The sequence below is a fragment of the Pantherophis guttatus genome, chromosome 4 (assembly GCF_059756535.1).
Source record: "Pantherophis guttatus breed Tessera chromosome 4, ASM5975653v1, whole genome shotgun sequence".
Classification (NCBI taxonomy): Eukaryota; Metazoa; Chordata; class Lepidosauria; order Squamata; family Colubridae; genus Pantherophis; species Pantherophis guttatus.
Window position 1 is genome coordinate 14,185,998 of NC_142066.1, and position 12,119 is coordinate 14,198,116.

At 45.0% G+C, this 12,119-nt stretch overlaps 1 protein-coding gene across 1 annotated transcript; it reads left to right on the forward strand.

The window, feature by feature from the left end:
* The first annotated feature begins 1,308 nt into the window (after positions 1 to 1,308).
* On the forward strand, positions 1,309 to 2,473 carry LOC117656356 (G protein-coupled receptor 4-like). Its single transcript, XM_034404513.3, has one exon. The coding sequence runs from the start codon at positions 1,397 to 1,399 to the stop codon at positions 2,447 to 2,449; it is 1,053 nt and encodes a 350-aa protein (XP_034260404.3). The 5' UTR covers positions 1,309 to 1,396; the 3' UTR covers positions 2,450 to 2,473.
* Positions 2,474 to 12,119: the final 9,646 nt, after the last annotated feature.

A 12,119-nucleotide genomic window follows, 5' to 3' on the forward strand; every position in this document is an offset into this window, starting at 1 on the left:
TGTAAGCTAAGTTGTTCTTCAGCCCTAGTTCTGTGAAATCTCATTCACAATTGAAACTTGTGAAGCACCTGTCGAAGCACCTGGTCTACCCCAATATGGGAGGGAGCATACTGCTTCCCTTTCGCCTTTCAGCTCCAATCCAGGAGCCCTCAAGCAGTCGCATCCACAACAAACCATTTTATACCAAATTTATATTTGCTGATAAAGAAATAAAGGGAGACTAGTATAGATCTATTTCAAGCTATTTAGTGCTCATCACGCTCAATGCAACTGCTTGAGGGCTCCTGGATTGGAGCTGAAAGGCGAAAGGGAAGCAGTACGTTCCCTCCCATATTGGGGTAGAAAAACACTTAATCTCTCCCCTGGCTCAAGCTGATAAAGGGAGGAGAACTTGTGGCTCAGAGGTTAATACAACTGCCTTACATGCAGGCAGCCCAAGTTTGAATCCATGTAAGGGTATGGCTAGTTGATGAGAGCTAAATAGCTTGAAATAGCTTGTTCTGAGCAACTGTGCCACATAAATTTGGATAATATGTCAGAATTGCACCTGGATGGATGGATGGATGGATGGGTGGATCGATAGATCAGATAGATAGATAGATAGATAGATAGATAGATAGATAGATAGATAGATAGATAGATAGATGAGAAAGAGACACAGAGAGAGAAGACCGAGAGAGATGGATGGATGTGTGGATTGGTGGATCGATAGATGACAGACAGACAGACAGACAGACAAATAGATAAATAGATAAATAGATAAATAGATAAATAGATAGATGATAGATAGATAGATAGATAGATAGATAGATAGATAGATAGATAGATAGAAAAGAGACCAAGAGAGATGGATGGGTGGGTGGATTGGTGGATCGATAGATGACGGATAGGTAGGTAGGTAGGTAGATAGGTAGGTAGATAGATAAATAGACAGACAGACAGACAGACGATTGATAGATAGATGAGAAAGAGACTGAGAGAGAGAAGACGGAGAGAGAGTGATGGATGGACATTGAGTGTAGAAGTGAGAGAGAGGGAGGGAGAGATAGAGAGAGATGGAGAGAGACAGAGACAGAGATAGAGACACAGAGAGAGAAACAGGGAGAGAGAGAGAGAGAGAGAGAGAGAGAGAGAGAGAGAGAAAGAAATGTGTCACAATCTCCTGTTTATTTCAATTCCACCCTAAGGCTTCTGCCGTTGATTATCTTTATCTACCAGTCAAGGAAAATCTGAATTTACGTTCGTATTTTTTTCTTCTTTTTCCTGGTTTCTTTGCGATAATGAAAACGTGGTTTGGATTAGAAGAGCGAGCCAACTGTCTTCACCAAGACAAGTGAAAGGAAGTGTGTTAAGGGCAGAACCTTAACACCAAGTCTGCAGACAAGCCGGAAGTTCAATGACATCCCACCCAACCTCTCCGTTTGGCGCCATGGACAATAGCAACATGGACAACAGCAGCGACGACGAGTGTCCTTTTATGCCTCTGAATGCCACCAAGACCTTTAAAATCCCCATGTATTCCGTAATAGTGGCCTTCGGCCTGCCGCTGAACATCTTGGCGTTTTGGGCTTTGATCTACCAATTAAAGAAATCGGTGGTCCTTTCTGTTTATATTATGAACCTGGTGGTGGCTCACCTCTTGCAGATCTTAACCCTGCCTTTCTGGATGTATTACAGCCACAACAATCACCAGTGGAATTTGGGGAAAGAAGCCTGCCTGTTGATCGGCGTGGCCTTCCGTACAAATTTCTACGCCAAAAACACTTTTCTGTGCCTCATCGCCATGGAGAGGTATCTCGGCCTGGCGCACCCGCTCCGGTTTCACCGGGCGCAGACCGTGCCGGGCGCGGTGAAGATCAGCATCCTGGTTTGGCTTGTGGACTTGACTCTCTGCGCCGTCGGCGTCGGGTTGCAGATCCGTACTTTTGAACGAGGGAAGAAGAGCTGCGTGGACAGCTCCATCCTGAATCGCGATTACGCCAACTTCCGCGTCAGCATCATGGCTTTCTCTTTCGTCATCCCGCTCTTCCTCATGGCTTTCTTCCACGTCACTGTCCTCTTCAAGATCCGGCAAGTGGTTTCCCTGGAGAAGAGAGTCAAAACGCAAATGTCTGGATTCATCTCGCTCCTCATTACGTTCTTCTTCCTCCTCTTCACACCTTACCAGGTCGTTTCGTACTATAGATACCTGCTGGAAGTCCGAACGCCTTCCACGGAGGTCTGCGACTCCCTGAGAGCCATCTTCGTCTACGAGCACGCAACTCTGTGCCTCTCCCTTTTGGACAACATCTTGGATCCCCTTTTCTATAACCTCCTCCTCAAAGATATTCAGACGGATTTCAGACGGTGCCTGTTTTCCAGGGCGAACAGGAAAGGCCTCTCGTCGGAAACAAGGATCTCCTCAACATTTAGGCATTATGAAAACCCCAGACAGCTTCCAGATCCATAATCTTACGGGTGGAAAAATCTAATCACTGAGCCTATTTGTAGGCGTGGGAGGGTGGGGGAGAGAAAATTGGAATGCTACTTTGATTTCTGATCCTCTGTGAAATGAATGGAATGGAATGGAATGGAATGGATTGGATTGGATTAGAATAGAATAGAATAGAATAGAATAGAATAGAATAGAATAGAATAGAACAACAGAGAAAGGAATAGAACGGAATGTAGCGGAATGCAGCGGAATGGATTGGAGTGGAGTGGAGTGGAATAGAATAGAATAGAATAGAATAGAATAGAATAGAATAGAATAGAATAGAATAGAATTGAATTGAATTGAATTGAATTGAATAGAATAGTGATGGCTAACCTTTTTGCCGTCACGTGCCAAAAATGGGGGGAGTGCGGGGAGTCGCGCCCTCGTGTGCCCACACTCATAATTCAATGCCCTCCCACTGCCCCCCGTGGATGTGTGCATGACCCCCCTGCATGTGCGCGCGACTCGACCGTGCTCCCCTGCTTTTGGCACGCGACGGCAAAAAGGTTACCGGTGGGACTGGTAGGCCCGTTTTTCGCCCTCCTCAGGCTCCAGAGGCTTTCATGGAGCCTGGGGAGGGCGAAAACGGCCTTCCCCATCCCCCGGTTGGCCCTCCGGAGGCTGGAAACGGCCCGTTTCCCGACTTCCGGTGGGCCCAGAAGGCCCGAAAATCAGCTGGCTGGCACACACATACGTGCTGGAGCTGAGCTAGGGCAATGCTCGTGTGCCCACAGATATGGCTCCGCGTGCCACCTGTGGAATAGAAGGTGGAAGGGACCTTGGAGGTCTTCTAGTCCAACCCCCCCCTCTCAAGCAGGAAACTCTATACCATTTCAGACACATGGTTGTCCAATCTCTTCTTAAAAAGAGATTCAGACATTTCTGTTCCCACATTTCATAGGAATCCCAGCTGGGAATCCAAGAGCAAAACACAGCAGATGATCAGATTGAAGAAAATATATTTATTCATGGTAACATTGGATGGACTGCTCCTCTGATTCCCTTCTAATAGATTTTTTATTTAAAGATTTGGCCCGTCATTATGAATAGAATAGAATATGTTGGTTTATTACCAGAGTTATGAATATGAATATTTTTCCCCTGTGCAGTACTTGCTTCCTTTCCTATTCTGTTAAAACAGATGTTTTGTTATCTATCGCCTAACCACAATGCTTTGTATAACGCAGCATTTTACCTTTCCTATATGTATCTTTTCCTATACGCAAGCTATATGTCTTCCTTTACGTTGGTTCTGTTACATGAAATGCTCATTTATTGGTTTTATTATTTATTATTTATTGACTCACTGGAGAAGTGCTTAATGCGCTTCCCGCCTGGACTACTGTAACGCTCTCTACATGGGGCTCCCCTTGAGGAGCACCCAGAGGCTCCAACTGGCGCAGAGTGCGGCCGCGCAGATGGTTATGGGAGCAACATGGCGCTCCCGTGTGACACCTCTCCTGCGCGAGCTGCACTGGCTCCCGGTGGTCTTCCGGGTGCGCTTCAAGGTCTTGGTTACCACCTTTAGAGCACCCCATGGCTTAGGACCTGGTTATTTACGGGACCGCCTACTACCACAAACAGCCTCCCACCGGCCGGTACGCTCTCATAGAGAGGGGCTCCTCTGGGTGCCATCAGCCAAACAATGTCGATTAGTGGCCCCCAGGGGGAGGGCCTTCTCTGTGGGGGCACCCACTATCTCCCCGGAGATACGGAGGATCCCGGATCTGCGCACTTTCCGCCGTGCTCTTAAGACCCTCCTATTCCAGCAAGCCGGCCTAGCCTAATTTTCTCCCCTTTTCTTTTAAATTCTTTTAAATTGAAATTTTAATCTGTTTTAAATTATTGGGATTTTTAATTGTCTTGGGCTAAATTATTTTATCTGGTTTTAATTATGTTTCTAACTTTTATATCTATGTATTTTATTCTGTGCCTGTTCACCGCCCTGAGTCCTTCGGGAGTAGGGCGGTATATAAATCTAATAAACAAAACAAAACAAACAAATGCTGGGAAGGATTGAGGGCAAAAGAAGAAGGGGACGGCAGAGAACGAGGTGGCTGGATGGAGTCACTGAAGCAGTCGGCGTGAGCTTAAATGGATTCCAGAGGATGGTAGAGGACAGGAAGGCCTGGAGGAACGATGTCCATGGGGTCGCGATGAGTCGGACACGACTTCACAAATAACAACAACAACAACAAGCCAGCCTTTTCCTTTTTTAAAATAGCATTATTACTGCCTATACAATCTTTTGTCACTCCTTCATTTTAAATGTATTGAAAAAAAATATAAGGAAAAGATTCCAACAGCGTTCTAGATGTAAATATAAATACCCCAAAGCCTCTGGATTGCCTGCAAAGCGTGTGAACAGAATAATGGACAAAGTCGTCCATTGGCTTCATCCAGCAGAATTCAGATTATTTTATATTTTATATTAATTATTTCTCTTTGGGATACGTACTCCAGAATTTGTGAACTCACAGAGATCCCTCACAAGGCTAAGAGGCATTGTAAAGGTAGGGGGTGAGGCAGGGGTGAAATGTAAAATTTGTTACTACAAATTTTACATTTCTGTGGGCATTTCCCGGTTCTGTGGGCGTGGCTTGGTGGGGGGCGGTGGTAATGTGACTGGGGTGGGCGTGGCCAACTTTTAAAAAAAAAAAACTTTTCAAAGCATTTTTTCTAATGCTTTGAAAAGCCTCTGCCGATCAGGCAACTCAGCTGGGATCATCAGAGACTTTTCAAACATACAGCTGCTGTCAAGTGCCTAAATTGTAAGCGTCATGTCTGCAGAGATGCTGAAAACAGCCGTAAGTACGAGGACCGGTTGTAAATCACTTTTTTTTCCAGCTCCTACCATTGTCACTTCAAACGGTCGCTAAACAAGTGGCCATAAGTCAAGGACTACCTGTAGGGAGAAGGAAGAAAGGTGGAAATGCCAGAACTGACAGTTTCAAGAAAAGAACTGTCTTGTCAACATAGATAGAACATGCTCCTTTTCTAAAAAATTGGCCTGAAATTTTACCAAAAAAAAAAAAAAAAAGGCAGGAAGCAAAAAACCCCCCCCTAGAATTAATCCAGAGATATCAACCTCTACAGATAGCGCTCGACTTACAATTTACAAGGTTTAGTGACCACCTGAAGTTACAACAGCACTGAAAAAAGTGACCCTATGACCGTTTTTCACACTTATGACCATTGCAACAGCTCCATGGTCTCATGATCAAAATTCAGATGCTTGGCAAAGGGTTCATATCAGGGGTGAAATGCTCCCGGCTCAGACCGGATCGCCCGATCCGGTAGCGATGGAGGCGGGTGGTTCGCAGAACCGGTAGCAAAAATCCCTGCCCCTCCCCCATTGCCCAGCTGAGCTGCGCAATCATCAGAGGCTTTTTTTTAATTTTTAAAAGCATTTTTTCTACAACCTCTTCGGCTGAAAAAAATGCTTTTAAAAATTAAAAAAAAAGCCTCTGATGATCGCGTGGCTCACCTGGGATCGTCAAAGGCTTTTAAAAGCATTTTTTCTACAACCTCTTCAGAGGTTGTAGAAAAAATGCTTTCAAAAGGCTCTGACGATCCCAGCTGAGTTGCCTGATCGGCAGAGGCTTTTTTCTTTTAAATGCCTCTGACGATCAGGCAACTCAGCTTGGATGGTCAGAGGCTTTTAAAAGAAAAAAAGCCTCTGCCGATCAGGCAACTCAGCTTGGATCATCAGAGGCATTTAAAAGAGAAAAAAAACCTCTGCTGATCAGGCAACTCAGCTGGGATCGTCGGAGGCATTTAAAAGAAAAAAAGCCTCTGCCGATCAGGCAACTCAGCTTGGATCATCAGAGGCATTTAAAAGAAAAAAAAACCTCTGCTGATCAGGCAACTCAGCTGGGATCGTCGGAGGCATTTAAAAGAAAAAAAACCTCTGCCGATCAGGCAACTCAGCTGGGATTGTCAGAGCTTTTTGAAAGCATTTTTTAACAATCTCTTTGCCGAAGATCCCCTTTTGCGACCTCCTGAAAAGCAAATTCAATGGGGAAGCCAGATTCCCTTAACAACCTTGTTACTCACGTAATAACTGCAGTGATTCACTTAGCAACGGTGGCAAGAAAGGTTCGTAAAAAACGGGGCAAAGCTCACTTAACCAACGTCTCACCTCACGACAGAAATGTTGGGCTCAATTGTGTTCATCAATTGAGGACTATCTCTGCTTGATTCCTTTGTGTTACAGAAGCAACTTGACGATGGGTGGACTTCAACTCCCAGAATTCCCCAGCCTCAGCTGTGCTGGCTGGGGAATTCTGGGTGTCAAAGTCCACTCATCTTCAAGTAATCAAGATTGAGAAGTGTTGGGGTAATTTTGTATGCGTACATGGATTTATTTTTGTCTTGCCAGATCACATCTGGGACAATTCAAAGTCAATTCCTGGACTGGAGCTTTAACAAATTAACAGAGTTGGAAGGGACCTTGCAGGTCATCTAGTCCAACCCCCCACTCAAGCAGGAGACCCTACACCATTTCTGACAGATGGCAGTCCAGTATCTTCTTGAAAGCTTCCAGTGATGAAGCTCCCACAACTTCTGAAGGCAACTTCTGTTCTATTGGTTGAATGTTAAATGACTGGACAGTTACAGTAGAAAAGAATAGAATTCTTTATTGGCCAAGTGTGATTGGACACACAAGGAATTTGTCTTCGGTGCATAAGCTCTCCGTGTACATAAAAAAAGTACATTCATCAAGAATCATAAGATACAACACTTAGTGATAGTCATAGGGTACAAATAAGCAATCAACTCATATTACAAAACAATCAATATAAATCGTAAGGATATCAGCAACAAGGTTACAGTCACACAGTCATAAGTGAGAGGAGATGGGTAACAGGAACAATGAGAAGATTAATAGTAGTGCAGACTTAGTAAATAATTGGACAGTGTTGTGAGAATTAGTTGTTTAGCAGAGTGATGGCGTTTGGGAAGAAACTGTTCTTGTGTCTAGTTGTTCTGGTGTGCAATGCTCTATAACCGTGATGGTGAACCTATGGCACATATGCCACAGGTGGCACGTGTAGCCATATCAGTGGGCACGCAGTTCAGCTCTGGCGCGCATGTACGTGCCGGCCACCTGATTTTCAGGCCTTTTGGGCCCACCAGAAGTAGGGAAACAGGCTATTTTCTGCCTCTGGAGGGCCTGGAGGTAGGTGGGGAAGGCTGTTTTTGCCCTCCCCAGATGCATAGAGAGGAACTGGAACCAGGTGACAAAGAAAAATGGGCCAGGAGCAAGGGGGAGGGGGGGCTGGGCGCGCATGCGCAGGGCGGGGCGCATAGAATTATGGGTGTGGGCACGCACGTGTGCAAACCTCCCCCGCCCCCCCTTCCTGGCATGCGATGGCAAAAAGGTTAGCTATCACTGCTCTATAACATCATTTTGAGGGTAGAAACTGAAACAATTTATGTCCAGGATGCAAGGGGTGTGTAGATATTTTCACAGCCCTCTTTTTGACTCGTGCAGTATACAGGTCCTCAATGGAAGGCAGGTTGGTGGTCATTGTTTTTTCTGCAGTTTTAATGATCCTCTGAAGTCTGTGTCTGTCTATATAAATTACATAAATTACACTTAGGCAAGAAAAACCCACATATAGACTGGGTGAAACCAGGCTTAAGAGCAGCGACTGTGAGAGGGATTTTGGAGTCTTAGTGGACAACCAGTTAAATATGAGCCAGCGGTATGCTGCATTAACGTAAATTGCATTAACAGAAGGATACAATCAAGATCAAGGGAGGTACTAATACCACTCTATAAAGCCTTAGTAAGACCGCACCTGGAATACTGCATCCAGTTTTGGTCACCACACTATAAAAAAGATGTTGAGACTCTAGAAAGAGTGCAGAGAAGAGCAACCAGGATGATTAGGGGACTGGAGACTAAAACATACAAAGAACGGTTAGAGGAACTGGGCATGGCTAGTCTAATGAAGAGAAGGACAAAGGGAGACATGATAGCAGTCTTCCAATATTTGAGGGGGTGCCACAGTGAGGAGGGGTCAAACTATTTTCCAAGGTACCCAAAGGCTAGCCCTCTTTTTGACTCATGCAGTATACAGATCCTCAATGGAAGGTAGCAATTGTTGAATGTGGGGAGAAAAGTAGAATGGAGCAAACTCACTTAACAGATTTCTCACTTAACAACATAAATTTGGGGCCTCAGTTGTGGTTGTACATTGAGGATTACCTGTAACCACTGTCCATTTTGAATACGTAGCGGAAAGAGGAAACTTGAGAGTTCGCAAGGTTGATGCTATATGGAAGAAAATGGTGACTGAATCTACCGGTAGATGGGTACCACGGAGCCTTCTCCCAGAAGGTGACAAGGAAAACAGGTCGCAAAAAGAACGGGGCTTGGTTGTGTCCAGGGGTGAAATCCAGCAGGTTCTGACAGGTTCTGGAGAACCGGTAGCAGAAATTTTGAGCAGTTCGAAGAACCATTAGTGGAAATTTTGAGTAGTTTGGAGAACCGGTAGCGGAAATTTTGAGTAGTTCGGAGAACCGGTAGTGGAAATTTTGAGCAGTTCGAAGAACCATTAGCGGAAATTTTGAGTAGTTTGGAGAACCGGCAAATACCACCTCTGGCTGGCCCCAGAGTCGGGTGGGAATGGAGATTTCGCAATATCCTTCCCCCAGGAGTGGGGAGGGAATGGGGATTTTGCAGTATCCTTCCCCTGAAGTGGGGTGGGAATGGAGATTTTGCGGTATCCTTCCCCTGCCATGCCCACCAAGCCACGCCCACAGAATCGGTAGTAAAAAAAAAATTGGATTTCACCACTGGATTGTGTCATGTGATGAGTTCTGCTGATAGATAATCCTATTATGTCTTGGAGGGTCATGTCTTAATCCTATCACCCTGGAGCTGAGGTCTTTTGTTTTGTCGATAAGCTGGCTCAGTCGTCAATGGGTACCAAATATCTGCTGGCGGCAGGGAGCTGCGTTTCTGTCTCCCTTAAGATTTCTATTTCTCTTTTAGGGGAAATATAATATTCTGCCTTTTTAATATTTCCTAAAATATTTCATTCTTCTACGAGGGGTGGGTGCTAACTTTCTTCACTATCAATAAGAAAGTCAAGGGAAAAAATGCAGAGATTTTAAATCTATATATTAAAGAAGCCACGTAGAGGAAATTTACGGTTTGAAAAAATGTTAAAGAGTCACCGGTACTTGCTTTTTTGGTTCTGTAATCTGTTGGCTAAGGAAGTTGGGAAGAGTTTTTATGGTAAATCCCTAGTTTGGGACAATAGATATAGCTCAATACTGCCCCCTAATGCCCTGATCAATTAACTCCATACGAAGAGGTCTGAATAAAAGGAAAATCGGTTTTTACATTCCCCTCAAGTCTTTCTTATAAGCAGTGGTGGGTTTCAAAAAATTTTACTACTGGTTCTGTGGGTGTGGCTTGGTGGGTGTGGCGTGGCTTGGTGGGCGTGGCAGGGGAAGGATACTGTAAAATCTCCATTCCCACCCCACTCCGGGGGAAGGTTACTGCAAAATCCCCATTTCCTCCCGATCATCTGGGACTCAGGAGGCAGAGAATAGATGGGGATGGAGCCAGTCAGAATTTTTACTACCGGTTCTCCGAACTACTCAAAATTTCTGCTACCGGTTCTCCAGAACTGGTCAGAATCTGATGAAACCCACTTCTGCTTATAAGGATGTATGAGTGTAAGAGTTGGACACTAAGAATGGCTGATCGAATTAGAATTGATGCCTTTGAACTGTGGTGCTGGCATAAATTATTGCATATAACATGGAGAGCCAGAGTAAGTAACAGAGATTTTGGGTTCAATTGTGGACCTAAGTTAAGGACTACGCGTATTATTATTCATAACTCTGGCACCCTTGTCTGGTCTTCCTTGAAGAGATGACAACTGACCTGATTGAGCAGTTAAAAACAAAAACCCATAATTATTCCGGCTTTTACATTGCTAAACCATATTTAGATATTAGTGTCCAACGTGGTGGATTTCCAACTGAATAGTATGATGCACTAAACTGGGTGTCGGCAACCAGCGGCTCCGGAACCGCATGCGGATCTTTCGTCCCTCTGCTGTGGCTCCCTATTGGCTGAATCCACCACTGGCTGGCCCCACTCATTGCCCTCCCCTTCCAGTCACTCCTCGCCTCGCCTGAGAGAGATGAGAGATGAGAGAGACAGAGAGAGAGAGACAGAGAAAGAGACACACAGAGATACTTGTTTTCCACAGAAAATGGGTAGGCGTGGCTGTGGGGGTGTCATGTGACTGGGTGGGAGTGAGTGACATCGAGTTGGCCACACCCACCCAGGTTTTGTGGCTCCCAGTGTTTTCTTTTCTGTGGGAAACGGGTCCAAATGGCTCTTTGTGTTCAAGGCTGCAGACCCTAAACCATGATTTAATCTATGTAGTAGTGGAACATGATGGCTCACAAGGTTAGAAAAGCCAGGCTGACAATCAGCAGGCTCACGCTCGAGACCCATTGCTGCCGCGGGACAGGGTGAGCTCCCGTCACATGCTCCAGCTCCTGTTGAACCAACAATTCGAAAGCGAGTGATCACAAGTAGATAACTGGCTACCACGTCAGTGGGAAACTTCACAAGGACACAAAAGGAGCCTCCCAATTAGTTATCTCCCAAGCAATGGAGATGTCAACGGCAAATCCTATCTATGTAGTCAGTATTTGCAGATTTGCAGCTTAATATGAATTTTATAGGCTTCTTCTGCGTGTTTCCAACCAATACGATCCTGAGTTTTCTTTTGCCAATTGCGCCCGCAATACTTGCTGATGTCATCGATCCATCTTGTTTTAAGGTCTCTTTCATGGATGCTTTTTATCAAGTGGGGTCCATTCTATGACCTGCTATCAGTTTTTCTTGCTATGCGACCAGCCCATTTCCATTTCCATTCTTTTACTTTCTTGATGAATCCGCATACAGACGGGAGGTTGAACAACTAGCTTCGTGGTGTGACCAGAACAATCTGGACCTGAACACACTCAAAACGGTAGAAATGGTGGTAGACTTTAGGCGAAACCCTCCCATACTACCACCTCTCACAATACTAGGCAACACAGTATCAACAGTAGAGACCTTCAAATTTCTAGGTTCTATCATATCTCAAGACCTAAAATGGACACCTAACATCAAAAATGTCATCAAAAAAGCACAACAAAGAATGTTCTTTCTGCGCCACCTCAGAAAGCTCAAACTGCCCAAGGAGCTGCTGATACAGCTCTACAGAGGAATTATTGAGTCTGTCATCTGCACCTCCAGGCTTAAAGTTGCCAAGGTTGGAGACCCCTACTTATACCCTTATAATCATTGCAGCATCCTTATAGTTCACGTAAAATGGAGCAAAATGCACTTATGTCTCACTTAGTAACATAGATTTTGGGCTTAATTGTGGTGGTAAGTCGAGGACTGCCTGTACAATAGCAGGGAGAGGACTGAGGGAGAAAGAAAAGAAAAACGTTATTTTTTTCAAACCAGCCAATTAAAATGCAGGTGTGAGCATTGATTAGCGGAAGGCGGGGTCTCCGCATCCCGCGTTTTTTTTTCTAATAGACGTCAATTGGATGCTAGGAGCGACGCAGCGCAGAGCATCGACCAATGGGCTTGGAGAATTCGTTTACG